General features: G+C 52.0%; 1 protein-coding gene across 2 annotated transcripts in view; it reads right to left on the reverse strand.

The window, feature by feature from the left end:
- Positions 1-315: 315 nt before the first annotated feature.
- OLFM1 (olfactomedin 1) overlaps positions 316-23,738 on the reverse strand; it is a 34,995-nt gene continuing 11,572 nt past the window's right edge. The window contains exons 1-6 of one of the 2 annotated variants that reach the window (XM_054284343.1): positions 23,105-23,445; positions 20,802-20,951; positions 15,056-15,211; positions 12,499-12,718; positions 6,307-6,413; positions 316-2,131 (exon numbers count right to left, since the gene is read on the reverse strand). In XM_054284343.1, coding sequence (XP_054140318.1) covers positions 1,457-2,131; positions 6,307-6,413; positions 12,499-12,718; positions 15,056-15,211; positions 20,802-20,951; positions 23,105-23,254 — 1,458 coding nt within the window. In that variant the 5' untranslated portion in view covers positions 23,255-23,445 and the 3' untranslated portion in view covers positions 316-1,456. Of the gene's footprint in view, positions 2,132-6,306; positions 6,414-12,498; positions 12,719-15,055; positions 15,212-20,801; positions 20,952-23,104; positions 23,446-23,738 lie in introns of those variants that run through there. The other variant, XM_054284344.1, reaches the window with a different exon arrangement.

A 23,738-nucleotide genomic window follows, 5' to 3' on the forward strand; every position in this document is an offset into this window, starting at 1 on the left:
GGTGGCAGATGATGAGATGTCCTCCTGTTGCGGCACCAACACCAGACACGGTCAGTCCCTGAGGGGATGGCCAGACCCTGCTCACAGTAGGAGCAGCCTCAGGATTTTATGTCCTTGAAGCAGTGCCTGCTCCAGATGAAAATGGGGAGGGAATCCCTGCAGAGCAGAGAGCCAACCCTCCATCCTCCCAGCCCCAGCTACACATGGGGAAATATTCCCTGGAAGGAAACTCAGGATGGATGCTCAGCATTTACCCCAAAAATTCCAGCTCTCCCTCCCCTGCACTCACACAGAGAAGACACCAAACAAAGCAGGGAAGTCTCCTAATAGTTTTATTGTTCCTTAGATAACTGTGGATAGTACAAATTTTTTCCTCTTAAAAAAAAAATTAATTACCTTCACACTTCCATAAACAAAGCTTCCTATGGGAATCTGCTGCCACAGAAATCTCCACGGAAGCGATTTCCAACCACCATAATGCTATGTAGATAGATAACAGTAAGAGAATATTCCTGTAATTATCAACATGAAATTGGTTACCTGTGTATAAGGGTGAACACTGACCTTTTTTTTTTTGCCTTTTAAGAAACGAAAAAACCATCATTTATTAAATCCAAACTACATCATTGCATTTACAACATTCATTGCATAAACTGGACATACAAAGTTTTGCCACCTCTGGTAAATAACAGACATACATTATACAATATAGTTGCTGAATACATAAGTTCAAACAATATGGGTACAACAACTTGTTCATAATACATACTTAAACCATCGTGTTTAATAAGTTACTAAGACACAGATCCATGAGCTACTTCGGGTCTCAGCACAGTTAATCTAAGTGACAAGAACACAGTTGAGAGAGACAGTAGCTGCAATGGAAGGCAAAGAAAACTAACCTGTGATAGGTCTTGTTGAGACAGCCAGAGCTCCTCACGGGTCAGCTTCTCCTGCTTTTCCTTTCCACACATCCATCACAGCTGCCCGTGACGCCAGGGGAATGTCCATGCAAGCCACACACGGAGGAGAGCGAGGCTCCCGAGGGTGAACTTCCAACAGTCATTGCCTTACTGCTTGAGGATGTTCTCTAGGTTTGCTATCAGAACAGAAACAAAACAAAACCCCAAACTGAAGTGGTTCTCTGAGTGCAGTTCCAGCTGCAAGTACACGGTTACTCGTGAGTCTATAACACAGGGCCAGACTTCTAGAAATGTAGAGGTAATGCTGATCTGTCAGGCTTATGCTGAATAATCCTCCATGATGTTGGTCTTAATTTTGGCAGCTGTTTATATGTTTACTTATTTAAAGTATGTTCCCTTAATAGCAATTTTTTTAAATTAGTTTCTCCCTTTTTTTTCCTTTTTATCATTATTTTTTTTTTTTTTAAATTTTCACTTTAATTTATTTATTTATTCTTCCCCCCCCATAAACCCAGTTTCCAACCAAGGCCGGGCTACAACTCGTCGGAGCGGATGACGTGGAAGAGGGTGACGTTGTAGAGGATTTGATGCCCGTTGTTCCAGGCGTAGAGAGCCCGATCCTTGGGGTTGTAGTCCAACATGGAGATGTGGGAGTACTTGTTCTGGAAGGGGATGTCGATGTACTCGTAGGTGGAGGCGTTGGTCTGGTAGGCGTAGTGCACCTTGGTGCCTCCCGAGTAGCCGTTGGTGACATAGAGCGTGCCGCAGATGATGAAGGCCTCACCGGCACTGCGTTTCGGGTAGCTGGTGTTCCAGGTCTGCAGGCTCTGCAGGGTGTTGGGGTCCAACTTGCTGATGACGATGTTGCCGGCGTTCTGGTTGGTGGCGTAGACGGCCCAGAGCCCGTTCTCGTCCACCATGAGGTCGATGTCGGAGTGGCCGCCCCAGGCGTAGTGGTACATGTTGTTGTAGCCAGCGTAGTCCAGGCTGCGCGTCTTGAGGATGGTCTCCGTCTTCAAGTCGAACCTGATGATGATGTGGCTTTGGTATTTGTTGAAGTAGATGGAGCCATTGTAGACCACCTGGCCCGTGCCCGACCAGGGGTGGGGCAGGCGGTGCGAGGTGAAGTTGTCGGTGTTCATGAAATCCGCCATGGATTTGTACTCGCGGACGAAGCGGTTGTTGTGGTAGCTGTCCATGTACCAAACCTGCACGAGGCAAACACGGCGGGTTAGGGAGAGTATTGGAATGATATATAGCTGGATGGGACGTGCCTGAGCTTGTCTGGCCCTTGCTGCTTGACCAAACAGTGGCACTGTGGTGTTTCACCCCAGAGACACCCTTGGCTGGCTGGGTATGTGGTGTTTCACCCTGAGACACTTTTGGCTGGCTGGGTGTGTGGTGTTTCACCCCAGTGACACCCTTGGCTGGCTGGGTGTGTGGTGTTTTCACCCCAGAGACACTTTTGGCTGGCTGGGTGTGTGGTGTTTCACTCCACAGACACTTTTGGCTGTGGGTGTGTGGTGTTTCACCCCACAGACACTTTGGGCTGGCTGGGTGCTGCAGCTGGGCCCGTGGAGCCAAGTCCAGGCCTGAAGGAGCTCTGGTGGTGCTGGGATGGAGCTTCCCCCCATAACAGGGGCTGCTCCTCAGGTTTCCCTCTGTGGAGAAGCTTTGAGGTGATGGTGAAGGAAAGGAGTCGGTTCTGATGGAGGGTTTGGATCCAGAGCTTTATTCTGGCCCACAGGCCTCTGGATCCAGCACCAGCTCCAACAGAACTCCCTGAGCCCGTGGTTGCTGTTCCTTTGAACCCCGGGGAGAGGGGCAGAGAAGGAACATGAGGACCACCAACCAGGGGGGAAATCTCAAAGGACAAAGGACACCTGGATGGCCCAGTGTCCCTCCAGGGGTGGAGGGCATCCTTTGGATCTGCCAATCCCTTCTGGAATACCAGGATTGACAGACAGTGCTGGGAGGGGAAAGGAGAGGTGACTGACACACCTGTGAGGGAATTATCAGGGGAGGAACCCGGGTATCTGAGGCAAACCATGACATGGCACCGCAACAGAGAGGAATCCACAGCCAGGAGTTGTGGAATCATCATAAAATGGTTTGGAATGGAGATTAAAACAGCCCTGCCAAGGATGCCTTCCACCATAGCACGCTGCTCCAAATCTGGCCTTGAATCCAGCCAACATCTGTCACCTACATCCAGAAATAACCCCAGTTTCTGGAGCCCCAAATCAGCCACAAAATCAACCCAACAGCGAAGCTTTCCCTGGGGGATAACCTGATATCTCCTTTGCTTAAGCGTTCCCCTGGGAATGCTGGTGGCTGGCACCACCCTCCCTTCCCCAGGGCAATTAGCAGCTTTTCCCTGGCTAAACCCAGCGTTTTCCGTGCTGCTGCTGCTTTTGCTTCCCGCGGTAACACTCAGTAAATTACAGCAGCTGCTGTGCACAACTCCATTAATTTGAAATGCGGGAGCGAGGGATGCAATCACTCATTGTCAGGCAAATTCAGGCAAAAAGTCCATATTGGTTTAAAAATCATACACTGCTGCATCAAAAGCTTAAAGCGAGGCTGCTGAAATATAAGAGACAAAGACATCTAAATCTTGCTCTGGGTAGATTGGGGAGAGATTTTAGATCATCATTTAAGTGCCAGTTCACTGGAGACACTGTCTAGACTCCTTAAAAAAAAAAAAAAGCTTTTGTTATATGAAACCAATTCCGAGGCAAATGACCAAGCTGTGCAGTTAATATCCACAAGAAATATCCAGCCAGCCACTGACATTCTGGATGCAGTTGCTGCCTGAAAATGAGAGAGCTGCTTTCTGTAAGAGCCATTTAGGAAGGAGAAAAGGTAAATTTAGGAAGGAGAGAAAGTAAATTTAGGAAGGAGAAAAGGTAAATTTAGGAAGGAGAAAAGGTAAATTTAGCAAGAGGGAAGCCTTTAAGGCTGCAGATTTGGGTGATGTAGTGCAGATTTCTTCTGCAAACCCCTTGCAAAACCTGACAGCTCTGTGTCTGGAGTGTGATCATCAGTCTTTGAGAAGGGCAGCCCAACATTTGGCTGCTGCCTTTGGGAAGTCAACTGGGGTCTCCAAAAACTTTGGGAGGGAATTTCAGCCTTCTGTCATTGCCTCCCTGGAAAGCTGCAGAGGTGGGGAATGGATTTGTGCAAATGGCTTTGTCCCTCAGCCCCAAACCTTGCTGGGTTTGGGGGTGGCTGAAAAAGCATCAGAGAACAGCCAGAGCTGGAAATGAAACTTCAGCTGGGAAATTATAGGGGAAAAAACCAACCAAAACATGACTCTCTCTTTGCTGCTTCCATTTCATTATCTGGTATTAAAAATTCAACACGCAAATGTGTTGTTGTGCTCAGTTTTTAAAGCTCAGCAGAGCCCTGTGTCACCATGCAAGGGCTGCAGGACCCAAGAGCATTCCCAGCTCTGGAAAAGCAGGGATTGATGGATGAACAATGTCCCATCACAGCAGCTGGCTCTGAGCAACCTCCTCCTGCCCCCACGCAGCAATCCCAGCTCTCAGCATCCACCTGCTGCTCCCACAGCACTCACAAATCTCCCCCGGTTGTGTTCCGTGGTTTCATGACATGAACAAATGATCACAGGAGCACCAAACCCCTCCTGGGGCCCGGGAACAGGAGCTGGGGATGATGAACTGCCCATCCTCACCGTCCCACTCTGCTGAGCAGCCAGTGCAGTTCACCTAATGGTGTGTTCCTAATAAAATTCCCAGCAGGTTTTATATATTAAATACACAGAGAGGCTTGGGAAGGTCCAGCTCCGGTTTGCAGCCCGCTTGTACGACAAAAATACGCTGCAGAAAAAGGCATGGCTAAAAAAAATAACAAAAAATAGCAAAAAATAGCGGTTTGAGACAAAACTCTCTGAAGACACATGAGGATCTTTAGCATCTGAACCACCAGCTTCAGCTGAAAAGTGTTTTAGTGCCAAGGGAAGCAGCAAGCACAGCCTGAAGGAGACAATTCTGTCCCCTCTCTTGAGCAAAATGAGACATGATGGGGGTAAAACCTTCCCATCTCACCTCTAAGCAAGGTTTTATTTGGGCTGGAGGTGAAATTTTGCTTAATAACTGTAAAATATGGAGGTGTTGAGTTGGAGAACTAGTGCCAACCAGTTGGCTGCTGGAGGGAAAGAGCCTGACAACTCCAGTCACCTTCAAAGAAACCACCCAGGGGTGACTTCTCCAGAGCATCCCTTGTCCTCTCTCAGCTACAGAGCTGATGCCAGGGCACAGATCCCAAAATAGGTGCCCTGATCCAGCCCTTGCTGGTGCCTTTATCCTCTGAAGGATGCTGCATGCAGGAGGGAATTACAGGCAGCCAAGCTTTCTGCTTCTTGTTTTGTTTTGCTGCCTGCAAATCCTCAGCAAACACTCGAGATATTTTCCATTCCATCAGTCATGGGGAGCTGGGATTGATTTTCAGCCAGTTATTGGCCTCCTACCTCCTTGGGATCAAAATTGAATGGTCTGAATGGAAAAATATAAAAGACCAAAACAAAGCAAAACAAATCTCTCTCTCTCTGGCTGCAGCCAGTTAATTCCTCGCAACAATGAAGGTGGAGGATGGAGGGCAAATGCAGGCAGATGACATTATCAGAGGTGCCGGCAGCACAAGAGCAGCAGGGACCAGGACCACAGGTCCATTTGCTCAGCCCCAGCTCCCTCCTGGCTGCCAAGCACAGATTAGAAACCCAATACTTGCTTTTTTTGCCTCACAGACCTCATGGTGACAATTCCCTCATAAATGAGTTTCATCTGCCCAGGAAAGGGAGCAGGGCAGGGGCTGCTCATCTTCTCCTCATCCTCCCTCCCTGGGGGATGCTCAGCCCCTCCTGCTGCCAGCAGAGCCCTGTGGGATGGATGAGGACATTCCCGGGGTTTCCCAGTGGTGAATATTCACTGTCCTCAGGTGCCGCAGACATCTTTTTATGAAAAATCCTTTCCTTAGGATTTTTCCTCCTGAGAAGCTGGAGGCCTCAGGAACAAAATGTAAACATTGATTATCTGCTGCTGTGGAGTGCAACAGGTGCATCTGTGATTAGCTCATGTTGGTTGTTTGTAATTAATGGATGATCACAGCCCAGCTGGCTCCAACAGAGTGTCCGAGACACAAACCTTTGTTATCATTCCTTTCTATTCTTAGCTTAGCTAGCCTTCTGATGAAAGCTTTTCTTCTCTCTTTTAGTGTAGTTTTAATGTAATACATATCATAAAATAATAAATCAGCCTTCTGAAACATGGAGCCAGATCCTCGTCTCTTCCCTCAACATAAAACCCCTGTGAGCACGGTCACACTCAGGCACACGGGTGATGCTGCTGTCACACACTCTTACCTTGTTCTCCCCCTCAGGAGCCAGAGGATCCGTCATCCACGATCCAAAGCGGGAGCCCGAGGTTTTAATTGTGATCGGGTCACTTATTCCTGTCAGCTTCCCACAGGCTGGAAAAGAGGGGAAGGCTGGTGAGCACCACGACAGCCCCCGAGGGGCACCGGCACCGCCCCACCCGCCCCTCTGTGCCCTGCTAAGCTCGGTTTAATTACAGGGAAAGGGTCAGGAACAAGTGTTGGATGCTTTAGTTTGTGTCACACCTCTTAATGACAATTGTCCTTATGGCTGTGCCCGAGAAAAGGAGCTGCGAGTGGCCCAGAATGGAGAATGAGAGCGGCAAGCAGGTGCAGGGAGGAGCTGCTCTGATCCAGATGAAAAGGCAGCCGTGGCCATTCCAGCCCTGCTGGAAACCTGCGCTTGGTACAGGTTATGCAGAGGAGAGAAAGGAGGAAGGTGGAAAATGGCCCACAATGTAAATCTCCTCCCTGCAAGGACCATTTTCCAGCTGCTTTCCCTGTTCCCCCTTGTGTTGCACACTCAGGAGCATCACACACGCTCAGGAGCATCACACACACTGGTGGATCTTCAGCCAGCTTTGGGACAGGAACCCCAGCTTGCCCCTTGTTGCCCCTCGTGTTGCACACTCAGGAGGATCTCACACGCTCAGGAGGGTCACACACACTCGGGAGCATCACACACACTGGTGGATCCTCAGCCAGCTCTGGGACAGGAGCCCCAGCACAGCAGGATGAAGGTGGGAGCATCCTGAGGGTCCTGCCCAGCTCAGCCTCACCAGCACAGGATGAGTCAGGTCTGGGGCACACCCAGGAGCTCCAAATCTGCTGAATTCAGGGAGCCACTTCAGCTCCTTGCTGGGTTTTCAAGCCCTAAATGCGAGGGGAAGCAGCAGCACCTCTGCTCCAGCTCATCTCCCAGCCCTGGCTCTGTCCCAGCCCCTCTCTGGGGCTCTCCATGGATCTGGAATGCTGCAGCCCCAGCACAGAAGGTGCAGCCACATCCCAGCTCCTTTTCCCAACAATATCCCCAGGTTTCAGCAGAGCTGCCCCACCAAAATTTAACATGAGTGCAGTGAGGAGGGACAGGGGAGGAGGTGAGGATGCCTCGGGATGGTGGAGGATGTCCTGTTGGGCAGGGAGAGCTCATTTAAAACCCCAGAGCTCGTTTAAAAATCCAGTCAGAGCTCATTTAAAACCCAGCCAGAGCCCATTTAAAACCCCAGAGCCCATTTAAAGCCCCATCCAGGGCAGAGGCAGTGGGGCACAGCCAGCACCTGGAGTTCAGGGGGTGTTTCCTGAGCTCTCCTTTTGGATGTGGGAGCCGCTGGCAGTGCTGGGGTGCAGGAGCTGCCCTGGTGCTGTGCTGGAGCTGCACTGCAGTGGTGCTCAGCAGGAGCCAGGGCTGGGCTGCAGGTGGGAGCCCCTGCAGGTGCTGCTGGAACACGGGGACAGCTCTGCCAGCTCAGGACAAGGTCATCCTGCTCCAAATTAAAATCATGGGATGGTTTGTTATTAAGGAGCATCAAAGGTTGTTTAGTCCAGCCCCCTGCAATGAGCAGGGATGTCTTCAACCAGATCAGGTTGCTGTCCAACCTGACCTTCATGGAATCATAGATTTTACACTTCCAGAACTCTGCAATCCCTCTCAGCTGCCTCTCTCCTTGGCCTGTTCTCACCTGCATTGTAATTCCTGATCAGACACATCCACCTGCCTCAGCCAAACGGATCCCCTTAGCCCAGGGCAGGAAACAGAGGGAGAAATTCCTGCTGTGCACCAAGGGCACCATCAGTGTCCCCACAGCCTCCAGACCCAGGCAGAACAAGAGAGATGCCCCCAAAAAGCAGAGATTGCTGAGACACAAGGCACAGGACACAGGGATTTGCCCTCCTGCCTGCTGCACTCCAAACCTCTCAGCTCAGAGGGAGAGCAAAGAGATGCAAGGGGTTAAAATAACAAATTTTAATGTCTTGCAGGGGTCCAGCCTTCCCCTAATCCCAGATCTGCCTTCCATTATCACAGCCCTACATTGCTGTCACTTTATCTCTTCCTCCCATTTCCCTGGAGAGGAGCCTGCTGTAAAAGCTCATTGATTAAAAACAAAACAAAAAAACAATTAAAAAAAAGCAGCAGCAGGTGATAAGGGTAAACCAGTGTTGTTTGCAACATCTCCTACACGTTTAGATGGAGGCACACACAGCCCAGCTCCTCAGCAATGCAGGAGGGTTCTTCTCTCTCCTGCTGCAAACCCATCCCAGGCTGCTGGGGGGAATTCAACACGGATTTTGAGGATCCCAAGTCAGCTTTGCCACCCAGGCATGGACAGCTCCAGCCCCTGGGATCCTCACCCACCTGAGGAGATGCACAGCACACCTGCAATATCAGCAGCTGAGCTTCTGTAAACCCCCCCTCCTGTCAGATGGGATTCTATGGGAATTCCAGGTCACTCAGGGACAGCTGTGCCACAGAAAAGCTCATCCTGTGCTGTTTCAGGACAGGGAAACGTGTGAGGAGCAGATTTAGGGCCTCACAGAGGAGCTGCTCTCACTCCTCTTCACCCAGAGCTGTCCTGCTCCTTTCTCCTGGCCACCAACCAGCCTTGCCCCAAGCGTCCCTCTGTCCTGCCATGAAATGCATCCCCACTCCGGCTGCACGAGGAATTTTCCAGCAGGAGCAGGTGGGAGCAGCTCTCTCCTCCTCCCAGGGTGCCACCACCTCCTCTCCAGCTCTGGGTGCTGCCCACAGGTCCTGCCTGGCAGCTCCCAGCAGCTCCTCCACCAACACACGGGCACCAGCTCCTGCTGGGCTCGTGGTTCTGTAACACAGCCAGGAACTGCCCTGCTCCAGCTTCCCAGGAGGCCAAGACTGATCCCAATCCCAATCCTCATCTCAATCCCAGCCCTCCAGGCAGGGATGGGGCTCTGGCAGCTCAGCTGGGCTTGGATCTTTCCTCTGTTGCCTGGTTGGGAGCACCCCATCCCAAAACCATCAGGGATGGAGCTCCATCCCCATCCCAAAACCATCAGGGATGGCTCCATCCCCATCCCCATCCCCAAACCATTAGGGATGGCTCCATCCCATCCCAAAACCATCAGGGATGGCTCCATCCCATCCCAAAGCCATTAGGGATGAGGCTCCATCCCATCCCAAAATCATCAGGCTCCATCTCCATCCCAAAACCATCAGGGATGGGGCTCCATCCTCATCCCAAACCAGGATTTTTCCTAAGGAACTCTTGTCCTGCCTGAATTAAATTCAGGGATGGGCCTCCATCCCGAAACCATCAGGAATGGGGCCCTATCCTGATCCCAAAACCATCAGGCTCCATCCCCATCCCAAAACCATCAGGGATGGCTCCATCCCATCCCAAACCATCAGGGTTGGCTCCATCCCCATCCCTACACCAGGATTTTTCCCAAGGAAAATTTGCCCTGCCTGAGTTAAATTCTCCCCAGATCCAAGGAGTGCCAAGCCCTGCACCTCCTCTCAGGACCATTAATGCAAAGGCTCAAATCCCTGTATAAATAGGGATCTTCAGGAGTGTAAACAGAAACACAGATTGAAGCTGCCGTTATCGATTTCTTTTTTTCCCCCTCCACACACATGCCAGGGTCAGGAAGTGTTTTCACTATTGATCCATCAGTAATGCTTAGGAAACCCAAAATGCAAAACAGGACCTTGGCTAAGGAAAAGGCACTGCCAAGGCTCAGAGCTCGCCGGGAGAGGTGAGCTGGGTGGGAATGTGGCACATCCCTCCCTTCCCCTTGGCCTGTGCTTGCTGCAGCAGCTCCCTGACCCTGTTTGGGGCACACAAACTCCAGGAGAGCAGCAGAAAAACCTTTTTCCCAGCTAAAACCTTCTCCTTGAGACATCAGCGAGCCCAGCTGAGCAGAAAACCTGCAGCAAAGTGAAATCCCCAGCAAGCAGGGCCTCATTGTGTGGCAGCAAAGCATTTGTAAGGCTGTTATCTGAATTTAACTCAATTAGCAACCGTTTCCAGTGGTTTACACACCGGCGAGATAAACAGCATTGGAAATTCAATCTGTGCTGGTTCTTTTAAGTGACCAAATAAATCAGCCTCCCGAGTGAGCAGCAAATCCTCTGGGATGAGCCTTGGGGAGGCACAGAATCCGTCTCTGTGAGCACCCAGGGCTGCTGCAAAAGAGCTGCTCCGACCCCAGAGAGAGGGCAAGGGCAGGAAGAGGCCAAAAAGCCCAGCTAAAAACTCAAAAATATTTTAAAAAACACCCAAAAGTTCCTAGACAAGGTTACCTGCAAGAGCTCAGCATCCCAACCTGCCTCCTTCTTACCTGGTCCCAGCTGGACCTGACTGTGAAGGGATGGGATGAGCAGAAAGGGTTAATGGTCCAAGAGCAAATTATAATTTTTTTGAAGCCCTGAATGGTTTGGGAGCTAGTCCCTAAAGCCTGTCCAGGGTCAGGGGGAGGATTGTCCCAGCTTCCCTGGTTGGAATGGCTTTGTTGAAGGAACTGTCCCCAGGTTTGAAGTCTCAAATCCCGGCTCCTGCTGCCTCTCCCTGTGACCCACAGCTCCTCCTCATCTTCAAGGGATGGGCTGAAGGCTCTGGGTGCAGCAGGGGGACCCCTCCTTGGGCACCTCCTCCTCTGCCCTCAGGATCCATTTGCAGGGGATGTGGGGCTGCCAGGAGGTCTCTGTGAGCCCTTGGTCCATCCCACCCTCCTGGGCTTGTTCTCCTTTCTTATCTTCCCTTCTTATCTGTTCATCCTTCCTTATCTTCCCACTGCACCGTGCCCACCTGATAGAACTCCAGGAATTGGGGACTCCAGCCCTGCTCACTCCTGTCCCCATTACAAGTTCAAGAGGGTGAGAAGGTGAGAATTTCCCTCCTTGCCCAACCCTGCTGACCTCCCTGTGACCATCACAGAAAAGGGCAGAAAGCCCCAGCCTGTCCTGCCCTCAAACCAAACCTGTGCCACCAGCACTCATTAATTAATGAGAAATCAAACTCTGATCTCTCTTGGCCAGGGGGGTTTTACCTGTCCCAAGGGTACCTCAGTGCCTGACTTGTTCAAATACTCTGAGCATCCACATTTAAATGGGAATTTTACTCTCTGGGTAAGATGGAGATTACAAGGGATGTCCAAGGAACTAGAGGATGGAAATGCAGAGGGAATGGAGGGGAGGTGGCTGCTCACAGTGTGGAGGCATCCAGAAACAAGCAAAATCAACCCCAGCAGCAGAGCCAAGAGAGAAACAAAGCGTTACCTTGCCAAGGATATCAAGTGCTCAGAAGAGATCTGATCTTCCGTGAAGTTACCTGAGAGTGTAATTTCGTATGTGCTACCAAAATAGACTGCAGAGCAGTTAATGTGTTTGGATTATCTAAATGGCGTGGCAAGAAAGTCAATAATGGAAGGAGAAATTAAATCAAGTCAGAGCTGGCCCAACAAATGGTGCAGAGTCCTTGCAGCTGTGGGAGGCAGAGCTCTCCTCCTTCCCCCTGTGTTTGGGGTCACGCTGAGTTGGGTTTGGTGGCAGCTGAGCCTCCCCACAACAGCCCCAGGAGTTTCAGTGAACTCCAGCCCTCTGGAGGAGGTCAGAGATGAGTCCCTGGTGGTTTAGCAGCAGCCTGGTGGAAATGGCTCCCTGCTCCCTCAGGGGATGGGAGAGGGAGGATTCCCATCCCGCGCAGGGGCAGGACCACACCGCGCCCCAGCTCCTCATGCTCTGCTCCGGGGGGATTGGCAAGATGCAAAAAATAAAGAAAGGAAACCGAGGGAAACCGAGGCACAGCCCCACACCCCCCACCACGAGCAGAGCCCTTTGCTGACGGACCAGGTCCAGGGATGCAGAAGCAAAAGGGGTGCAAGTGTTGGCTTTGCATAAGCGTGAGCTGCCACTTATGCAAGCGCCGCCCACACGCCCGCTCCGCTCTGTTGGGAGAGGAGAGGAGAGGAGCATCCTGAAGCGCTCACACCACGAGCAGCATTGCTCCTGCCAGTAATCCTGGGCAGGACTACTCCCAGGAGGAATGTTCCTGGTGGCATCACTCTTGGCAGGATGGCCCCTGGCTGCGTGGAGCTCATCCCTCGCGGCCGGGCACGGCACCAGATGTCCAGCGGGGCATCTCTGCCTCCGGCCGGGATGCGTGCGTTGGCGCCGGTGGCCTTGGAGCCACCGTGGTGGTTCTGAGCCTACCTAATTTTTGCATGCATGCACGAAGCCTTTCTTCAAGATTTGACACTCTGTTCTGAAGCTCTTCGTAGTCATAGGCGCCAATCTCCTCCTGGAGTTCGTTTAGAACTGACGTCAGATTCTGGACCTCCTCTTTAAACTGCAATACCAATTTGGCATCGGCTTTGTACTCTTCCAACACTGGTATCAAAGGCCTAAGTTCCTCCATTTTCGCTTTTATTGCCTGCAAGGTTAAAATAAGCTCGGTTCAGTGCTATGCGTGCAAAAATCTGCAACACTCTGCCTTGACCTGGGTGCTTCCTATGGGAGCGAAATGTTCACATTTCCCACAATTATTAGCATTAAAATTAGCTCAATTATTATTTTTGGTCCGAATGATGTCTTGGCAAGAACATATTAAACAGGCTGCAGAACACCAAAATATTTGGGAAAGGCCTTTATTTGTCATTTTTAGAATGCAACATCTTAGGGTTACATGCTTCAGATCACATACACAAAGAGTTGTTGTTTTTTTTTTCTTTTTTTTCTTTCCAAAAAATAAAAGAAAATAAGATATATATGCATTGACAAGGGTTTCAAACTATTCATGAAATGCATCTACAATTGCATGCAAAGGAAGATCTCGGTTGTGTGGTTCAAGGTTCCTTAGTGAGATATGGTGCTAATTTGGAAAATAATCAAAAAAATCAATGCATGGTGCAAAATGCTCTGTGGCCCTCTTTTCATGGTTACATGGGAGTGAACTGCTTCTTCAGTCACTGCAGCATTGAAAAAACTTGCTTTTTAGTTAGCCCTGTAAGCAAGAAAATGAAATACTGTTGAGGATCTAGCTCACTAACCTGCCTTATATAGATAGCCATTCATAGACAAATACTCTTACGGCACTAAAGAGAGAAAAAAAACCAACACAAGAGCTCCAAAGCACTCACAGTTTAATGCTGGCATTAGCAGGAACAAAATGCTGTGGCTGTTCTTTCAAATGCTGCTTTGGCAGCAAATTAGACAAAAAATTCCTCACTGGTTTCAAGCGTGGAACAGAAAAATAAAATTCATTATCAGATGGATTTTGCAGAAATGAATTTTTTGGTTTTTTTTAAATTTTTTTTGTTTTTTTGCTTTTTGCTCATTTAAAGGCTCAGAATGCAGCATTTTGTTGCAGATGCTTTGCTCCAGCAGCTAATGAGTAGACATTAATATGCATGCACCTACCCGTTAATGAAGCGTGTTAGAACACCCAAAATCCCTGGTGCTGCTCAAATTACAGTGGCCAAGCTCCCAGCACCCAGGGCTGTGACATCTGCCTGTGTCCTGAAGCTTTTTTGGGGCTGAACAGGATCAGGAATTCCTCCTCAGCCTCCTTCCCATCCATCCCCTCCTATTTAAGCCACGAGGATTTTGTCCCTCCCGTGCTTTGCACGTGGGGAATGTTTTAAATTTTATTTCATTTAAAGTTCCCTGGCAGGCAATGGGGAGGGTTGAACTCATCAGAATGGTGGAAGGGGGGAAAACAATAATAACTGAAATAAAGAAATAATTAAATAAAAGAAACTCATGCTCAAGTCTTTCCATCCAGACTGCAGAGCTAAATTTAGGGTCCTGCAGTAACTGGAGATGGGGAGCGGAGGAGGTGGAGTTGGTGAAAAGTTTTAAGAACCATCTTCCCAGCTTTTTATGAGATAATCATGGTATTTCAGTATTTAGCATTAAAAAAAAATCTGCTTTAAAATACCAGCCAGCTGCCTGCAAATGAGGGTGGGAATCAGCTGGGTGGCTGATAAGAAAAGTCCCCAAATTCCACCAGAAATCTTTTCCATTTGATTTTTTTTATCTATTAACCCACAGCACGGCTAAAATTTAAAACTCCAGTACTGCTCAGAACATCTTTTTGGCAATTTCATTCATCCTCAAGCAACTTCCTGAGGGTTTGGCCACTGCTCCCAGTGCCAGCTGCATTCCAGAGGCTGCAGCTCCTCTCCCCCTCTGCCCAGCGCCAGGACACCACACAAAACCCATCAGAAGCTGCTGCCTCTGCTGCCAACACCCAAAATTGGACAAAATCCTGGAGATGTGCAGGTTGCCAGCCTGAGGACAGCTGTAATAATTGTATTTTTGGAGTATTTTTTCCAGGGGGTGATGTTTGATTGAGGAACTCCTTTCTCCAGCCACCTCCAGGGGAAATGGGGTTTGGTGACTGCCCGCTGTGGTTTGCCAGGAATGCAAAGGGAGCCCCAGTTCTTGGGTTTTTTCCCCAAGAAATGGGTGCTGGGCATGGCATGGAGAAGCTGCCTGGCCACAGAGGGGAACCCACCTCACCCAGAGCTGGGGTGTCTCCCTGCAGACCCCACTGATGGAATCACCCTGCACCGCCCTGTTTCGGGCACCCAGGCGGGTGTGGGAACACAGGGATTTGTGATTTTACCCTAAAACAAGATGCAGGGCTGAGGAGGTGAGGCCACAGCCTGGATCTGGCTGTGCTTTGGGCAGGAAGGACCCCACAGCTGGGATGGGAGCCACAATCCCCTGGCCACAGCTCCCGAAGCAGTTTGGAAATCAGACCTACCTTAAACTGCCTTGCCAGGTGCTGCTTGTGGCTCTCTTCCACTTGCTTAAATTTGGATTCCAGTCCCCTCATCTGGTTTTCCATCTTCTCCACGTACTGTAGGTCTCTCTGAGTCCTCCTGTCCAACACCTCTATCGACTGGGACATGTTTTGCACCTGCCAAACGAGAAGGGGCTCATTAAAAGGTGCTGCCAGCAGCGAGGCAGCCCCCCTTGCACCCCAAGGCTGACCTTTCCCACACGCTCAGCACAGCTAAAGGGCAATCAGCCCCTGCATTATTTACTGCCTCATCAACAGCAGCTCCCAGATTACCACACTGTGCTCTAAAACACAGCAAACCTGGTTTAATAAATGATTTTTTTTTTTCTGCAGAGAAGGACTCAGCAATCTGACATGGAAATGAGGGGTGTAGCTGAGGGGTGTAGCTCAGGCTGGCCTCTCTGACAGGCACCCGGGGTGAGCTCAGAGGTGACAGCAGCACACCTGGCTGGGAGGAGATGCTCCAGCCCAGGTGCACAATTCCATCTCCTGGTGAGCTCAAACCTCAGCAGAACTTCATGATCCACCCAGCAGCACCTGCCATACCCAGCCCAGCGGCAGGGAGGGCATCCTGGGGCCGGGGAGCACCGGGCATGGTTGGCACCCCTTGGGTGCCCATGCAGCTCCGGAGCCGAGCGGTGCCGCATTCCCGCCCGGAGCCCATCTGGCCCCGCCAGGGAATGATGCAGGAGCTTGGCTGGGCTGGCGGCGAGAAAACGAGCTGGAGGTGTGAGGAGGGGAGGGGAACGCCAGCGAGGCTGACCTGATTTTGAAGGTTGGCTGCCATCGGGTTTATTAAGATATTCCCTCCTGTTTTCCAGGCTGGGAGAGGTGGAACGGGTCTGACGTCAGCTCCTATTTAGCACCGAGCCATATTGAAGGGCTCTGCAGCGGGGCTGGATGTGTCTGTCCCACAGAGGGGACGTGACAGGGACAGCCCACGGGTGCTGCTTCTGCCATCGCCACGTCACCCCAGCAGTGCCAGCACCGTGGTGACGTCTGTGGGCAAAGTGAATCAGGCACCCAGCCTGCTGCTGCTGCTGCGTCAGGGCCTGGCTCCTGAGCCAGCCTGATCCCAGCTTGAACTCATCCTGCTCCTATCCTGTTCCCAGGCTGATCCCAGCCTGATCTCAGCCTGATTTCATCCTCATTCCAGCCTGCTCCAGTCTGATATCATCCTGCTCCCAGTCTGATTCCAGCCTGCTCCCAGTCTGACTCCATCCTGCTCCCATCCTGCTCCCAGCCCTCTTCCAGCCTGTTTCCATTCTGCTCCCAGTCCACTCCCATCTTGCTCCCAGTCTGATTCCATACTGCTCCCAGCCTGATTCCATCTTGCTCTCAGCCTGATTCCATCCTATTCCCATCTTGCTCCCATCCTGCTCTCATCCCGCTCCCATCCTGCTCCATCCTGCTCCCATCCAGCTTCCAGCCTGCTGCCATCCTGCCTCCATCCTGCTCCCATCTTGCTCCAGCCTGCACCCAGCCTAATTCCAGTCCACTCCCATCGCACTCCCATCCTGTTCCCATCCTGTTCCCATCCTGATCCCATCCTGATCCCATCCTGCTCAGCTCTTGGTGGGTGGATCTGCTCCCCGGATGGATGGGTGCCACATCCGCTCCCGTCTGTGTCCTCACCGCAGCCAAGCTGGCGTGGGGAGGGAAGGAGTGGTGAAAATCCCACGTTTCCTCTGGCAAATCCCACATTCCCTCTGGCAAACCCCACATTTCCTCTGGCAAATCCCACATTCCCTCTGGCAAACCCCACTGTGGTGGGCTGGGACTTACCTGGAGCAGCAGAGCGAGGGCACGGCAGGACAGCACGGGGCAAATGCCAAGGGTGCCCCTCCAGCTTGGAAAAACCATCACAGTGCCCCTTGCTCATGCAGGATGGCACTGAAACTATTGCAGGGATCTATTAAAAACGCATGGGTGACCTGCATGGCAAAGGCCAGCAGGCTTTGGAGTGTTCTGTACAACTGCTTCGGGGGCCAGAGCGTTCCTCAGCAAAGGTGAAGCTATTTGTGGTCTGTGAGGCTCAGAGATGAACCAGCAGCACCCTGACCTCCCCAGGAGCTGCTCAGGGAGGTGTGAGGAGCAGGGAAGTGCAGAACAAGGTTTGGAGGAGAAAAGAGCAAAGCTGAGCTCAGCCAGAGCCCGGTCAGCTCCCATTAAGCTGTGCCTACCGCAGGGAATGTCAGCTCTCAGTGGGTGTTAATTCACCTGGGCTGCATCTGGAGGAGTGTGGAGACCTCTCTGTGCCCTGAGGCAGGAGAAGAGGAGCCTTAGACAAGCATGGCTGGGCTGCCAAGCTCCTTTTATTCCAGTTATCCAGCCTGTCCTTGGAGCTGAGCAGCAGAATTGTTCCAAGGAGCAGGGAGAGGGATGACTGGTAGGGCTCATGCAAAATTAATCCCATTTATTCCGCTAGTGCCTAACCCCAGCTGCAAATAATCAGAAAAGAGCATTTCTGTAATGACAGACCAATACCTGAGTCTGCTGAGTAAAATTTTAGGAGGCTCCCTGGGCTCTTTCTCAGGTGTGGGAAGGGAGAGACACGCTCTGCTCTCAGAGCATCTCGCCCAGGCTGCTGCCCTCAAACACCTCTGGAACGTTTCTGCTCCTCCCTGAAGCACAGGAAAATACCCTCCTCACACATAGAGATGCCTCAAATGAGCTGCTGTGCTGTCCTGGGGTGGGTTTCACAAGCCCAGAGCGGGTATTTGCTGCCTGTGCTGTTTTTCCTGGCCAGATTTGTAGGGATGAGCCTGAGATCCCTGGCAGCCCCAGCACTGAGGATCTGCCTCTTTTCCCTCATTAGCATATTATGCCCTTGATCCAGCAAAGCACTTTGGCACATGATTAGGTTTCAATGAGCCTGTAGGAGCTCAGGCTGAAGCATGCACAGAAGTGCTCTAATGAACTCAGGCCCAAGGATAGTGCCTCTTAAATTCCCTCAGCTCCATCCATCAGCTGCAGTGCTCCAGCCTCGCCTGAAAATGCTTTTTGCCTCCTCTCTCAGCCTGAAACCTCATTTTCACCAAGATAATGTGAGACAGATACCTGTGGCTGTCTGGGGGAAAAGAGTTATTTTTAGCAGTCGAAATAGGAAATTAATACAAATGAAGCTTCCAGTGCTGCTCTTGTCATCGTGTTTGAGGAGCTGATTCACAATTAAACCAGAGTCACAGGGAGTCAGCATTGGCCTGATGACCTCAGTGAGGTTTATAAGGGCAAATCCAAGGTTTAAACCCTGCTCAAGCTTCCCTGTGGATCTGCCTTTCCTGGCAGCTCCAAAAGGGCTGTTCTGAGCCCAGCTCTGGGGTTTCATCTTCAGGGATGAACCTTCAGCCTTGGGGAGCTGCTCAAACTGATGGAGCAACAGCAAGAGGAATCTCGGGGGAGATTTTCAAGGTTTAGGATAAAAATCAGCAGAGAAATGGACTCAGCTGATGGTTCAGGAAAGGAAAAGTTCATTTGATAAGGTTTGCAGGAGGCAGGGATGGCTGAGAAGAGATTCCACTATCCCTCTGTACACACCTGGGAGTGACCACCAGAGGAACAAAAAGAGCTGTAAAATCTGGAAATCAGCACCGGCTGAGAGGAAGGATTGGCAGAAAACCAGAAATGGTTTCACCAGCAGAGGAGGAAGTTGTGCCCGATAACAGGGCCAGACAAATAAACAAATCAATCAATCAATCAGATTCTGTTTGGAGATCAAACACAATGTGATGATGAGCGGGACTGAGGTGATGCCTCGGTTTGGGTGCAGTCCAAGGGCTGCACTCAGCACCTGCCACGCGTGAGGCTGGAAGGGCTCAGTGTGCCCCAGCCAAGGATGAGCTCAGACACCTCGAGTGTCAAAGCCTGGGCTGAACACTCTGTGCAGAACCCTCCCCTCCCCTCTGTCACCTGCCAGGGTGCCCAGCACTCCCTCCCAAATGCAGCTCCTACACTGATCCTCATCCCTGTGAACAGAGCATGGGTGGATGGCAGCTCTGAACCTCCAAACTCCAAAAGATTCTGCATGGAGATTTCCCTGAAGATGCTCTAATTGTTTTGTGTGCACACACATGCAGCTGATGCCTTGCAACAAACACATCATTTCCATGACCCATGAGCTGAGCATGGGTGGATGGCAGCTCTGAACCTCCAAACTCCAAAAGATTCTGCATGGAGATTTCCCTGAGGATGCTCTAATTGCTTTGTGTGCACACGCATGCAGCTGATGCCTCGCAACACCATTTCCATGGGCAAATTCCATGTCTGCTCCTGGGAAAAAACCCAACCACAATTTCCTCCTTGACACATTGTGGAGAAACCAGGAGCTGCAATTTCCCCCCATCACAAAGGCAGGGTCAGAATGCCAGCTGAGGGAAGGAGTTTTCAGGATTGAAATGCTCCCTGGGCAGCTGGGAGCTCTGCCCTGCAGTTGTTTGCACCACCAGGGATGATCAGCTCAGCCTCCATCAGGATCAGATGTCTGGCACTAAGAGCCTGTTCCTTATTTTGGGGTTTTTCATATAGGTTAGCGTGGGAGTGAGATGCAGCCAGATTAGCAGGCAGGTAACATATCCCACAACACATGCCCAGAAATCCTGCTCCTCCCTCACTTTTCCTCCATTGGCAGCCAGAGAGCTGCATTAAAAAAAGCCCCACTGAGCACCTCCACCCTCCTGATGTTATCCCAGGTCTCCCATTCCCATCAGCTGAGGGCATTGGGTCAAATCCTGATTGTTTAGAGTGGATGAGGAGTTCTCTGAGCTGTTCATAAATCCTGCTGCCTCTCAGGAGCAAAAGCACCCAGGGTGCTATTGCTGTGAGAAACAAAAGCCTGACTTGGGATTATTTTTAGCAGCCTCTGACAACCCAAAGGATTGTTTTAGGGCTGAATGTTTTCCTGGCTGGCTTTATTGTCCTCAGCACATGGGGGAAATCAGTTAAGTGGAGGTTTAATATTGTTAGAGGGAATTAATACAGCAGCTTTCCCCAAAGCAGCAGGATGAGAATTCTTTTGTCATGCACGGCACAGGCCAATATAGCATTAGGGGATGGGGTTTAATTATATATCCAGCACAGGAGCCAGCTCATATTTGCAAGAGAAGAGCACAATTTCACATGAAACAGCATTTCTTCACTGAAATCTATTATCTGGAAAATTCCTTGTTATTGGGGATGTTTCCCTAATGAGATTTTTTGATCTTTTTGGACAGCAGACTATTAAAAACTAATCAAGAGGATGTCAACGTTGGGCAGAAAAGCACTGAGTGTCATCTCTGTGCTACCTGCTGGCGACAGCTTGCAGGGTTTCACTTGACCTTTTCAATACCACCTTGCCCAGGAAAGCTTGGCTTTGGGCTTTTAATTCTCTCTCCTCTCCTGTTGCTGAGTCTGCTCTCAAACTGCTTGTGCCAACAGAATGAAAAAAGGGGATTTTTTTATTTTTTTAAATTATTTTTTTAGAGATATGGTTCAATACTGGTGCTTTGATCTCAGCAGTTTTCCCTCGACCTTAGGCCAGGCTCTTCTCTCAGAAAACACTTAAAGAGATTTCTCCTCCTGCCTGCAGCTGATTATTCCCCACTACACACACAGGGACAGCTCCACACGAAAAAACCATCCCAAGGGGCTTTCCCTGGAAAACAAGGCTCAGCTCGGGTTTCTCCCCCACCAAACCAAAGCACTTTTGGCAGCAGGGGCCAAGCGTTACCTTTTCTAGGAGTTGTCTCAGCTGCTTTGTCCTGGCATCACGCGAGCACATCGTCTGCTGAGGTGCCACCACTGTGCATATACAACGTCCCTCGCTGTCCTGGGCAGAGCTGTACACCTGCCAGCTTTCCTCTGGGTTGGTAGGCAACACCTAATTAACACAGGGAGAGATGGGTTAATTAACCAGGGGAGGCTCTGGGAGGTGAAGGGGGATGAGGACGTGGCAGGGAGTGGAGGCTCTTCCGAGGGCCCAGCCGGCAAAATTCACTTGGAATGCAAAAATATGGATTGGGGACGAAGCAGAGAAAGGTCTGAAAAGGAGAGGAAGAGCTGAAAACACAAACACAGTGAAAATTCCGAGTGCTGAGCACATCGGGGTGGGAGCCCTGCCCTGCTGCGGTGACAGAGTCCTTAACACGGGGACAGGGATGGTGACAGAGCCCTTAACACTGGGGACAGGGACATGCCCGAGCCACCAGGAGGGCACAGTGTCCTGCTGAGGCTGAGCAGTGTCCCTGGCTCTGTAGAGCCTGCCGGGGTCTGGTCCGGGTCTGGCAGCTGGAGATGTGCTCGGATGAGGGCACAGACACCCCGAGGTATGGACACATGGACACCCCGAATTACGGACACCCTGAGTCAGGGACAGACCGAATTACAGACACCCCGAGGCACGGACACCCTGAGGTACGGACACCCCAAATTACGGACACCCCGAGTCATGGACAGCCCGAATTACAGACTCTGCTAGGTAAGGACACCCCAAGGCATGGACACCCTGAAGCATGGATACCCCTAATTATGGACACCCCAAGGTAAGGATACCTCGAATTATAGACACCCCGAGGTGTCCTCGAGGTGTCCCTGAGGTAAGGACACCTGAAGGCACCGACACCCCAAGCTAGGGATATCCCAAGGTACGGACACTCAGAGGTACAGACACCCCGAATTACAGATATCCTGAATTACAGTCACCCTGAGTCATGGACACCCCGAATTACAGACACCCCGAATTACAGACACCCCGAATTACAGGATCCCTGAGGCACGGACACCCCGAATTACTGACACCGCCAGGTACAGACACCCCGAATTACAGACATCCTGACATATGGACACCCCGAGTTCCGTTCCCCCTCTCTCTGCCACGTTCCCCGGGCATGAGGAGCCTCCCCAGACCATCGCTCCCCTCTGCTCCAGGCAGGGCAAGCCCGGAGCCGAGCCCTGAGCAGGAAGCCGGGGAACCGAGACCACCCCAAACACAGCGCGTTCCCCTCTCTGCTCTTCATTTTCATTCTATCTCACGGCATAATTCATTATTTAATCCTACCCAGCCTCGGAGCACTTTGAAGGTATCACCGTGTCCCCAACCAGAGGGGGAAATGTTCTTTCCACTGCTTCCCTACAGAACAAATCACCTTGCAAATGCCCACGTTGACAGACATGCCCAGGCAGATGCACAATTGGATTCCCTGGCTAAAACAACCGGGGGAAAAAAAAAAAAAGAATAATAAATGGATCTCATAAACCCTGACAACGAGATAAAAAAAAAAATAAAAAATCCCGGCTTCATTCACTGAGCAGCACAAGCACTACACGGAATACTCCGGGAGCAGCGGAGCTGCAGCAGCGTCAGAAAGCACGGGCGTGCAGCCTGCAGAAAGGAGAAAGGTGCCCGATTTTCCCTGCTCAGGGAAGACAGACAGACAGACAGACTGGAATGATTTTCCCTAAGTGGGAAGCTCAGGCACGGCCCCAGCTCTCCAGCAGAGCAGGGACAGGGATGTCCAGCCCGGCTGCATCCCCATCCCTCCGAGGGCGCATCGCGGAGCGAGAGCAGCGGAGGCGCCTCCCGGGACTCGCACCCGCTCTCCCGGCGGCTTTTGCAGCGGCCACGAGGGAAACTTTGCATCCCTTCGGCTGCGGGGAGGCAGCCGAGTCACCCCCAGGCAGGAACGAGGGATGGCTGAACTAGAGGAGAGGGAGAAACGCTCCCTGCACCGTCGCCCCCATCCCTGAGCGCCCCGTCCGCGCTCCCGCAGCACCGCGGGGACACTCGAGGGGCAGAGATCCTGCAGGGGACACCTGGGCGAGGAGAGATGTGACAGCCGGGCGGGGAGGGCTGGGCGGCGGCGGGGAGCGGCCGCAGGGGCGCTCCGGGATGCGGGGACGCTCCGGGATGCTCCAGGATGCGGGGATGCTCCGGGAGGCTGGCATGCCCCAGGATGGGGGATGCTCCGGGATGCTCCGGGATGCGGGGATGCCCCGGGCAGCCCTCCCCGTGCCCCGCAGCCCTCCCGCACTTACTCCCGTGCTGCGGTCCAAGGTGCCGCCCGTGGCCGCCGTGAGTTTGGTGGTGTTGAGCCCCACGAGGGAGGGCAGCGTCTGCGACATCCAGTTGGTGATCATGGCCATGGTGCTGAGGACGACTCCAATCTTGAGTAAAGGCACAGACATGTCTGCGGGGGGGGCGGCAGGCACCCTTCATTCTGCACCGGCGCCGGGCTCCATGCCGCTGCCTTCGGGCTGCCGCCCCGCCGCCGCCGCCGCTCGCCGCCGCCCCATCGTCCTCCTCCTCTTCCTCCTCCTCCTCCTCCTGTGCCCTGCCCGGCGCTGTGCCCGCTGTGCAGCCCGAGCGGAGCGGGGCTGGCTCCCTGCGCCCGCCCGGCGCGCCCCGGTCCGAGCGAGCGGAGCCGGAGGCGGAACCGGGGCGGGACCGGAGAGGGAGGGGCGGGCAGAGCCCACCCAGGCGGGGACACTGCGGTGGGAGAGCGGGGAGAGGGAGGGGACGGCGGAGAGCGGAGAGGGAGGGGAGGAAAGGGGTTGGGGAGACGGGAGTGGGAGGGGAGGGATGGGGAAAGGGGAGGGATGGGAGGGGGAAGAAAGATCTGGGCAGAAAAGATCTGGGGATGAAAGATCTGGGGAGAAAAGATATGGGGAG

The sequence above is a fragment of the Melozone crissalis genome, unplaced genomic scaffold (assembly GCF_028551555.1).
Source record: "Melozone crissalis strain CALT ecotype California unplaced genomic scaffold, PUWL_Pcris_2 ptg000041l_1, whole genome shotgun sequence".
Taxonomy (NCBI): Eukaryota; Metazoa; Chordata; class Aves; order Passeriformes; family Passerellidae; genus Melozone; species Melozone crissalis.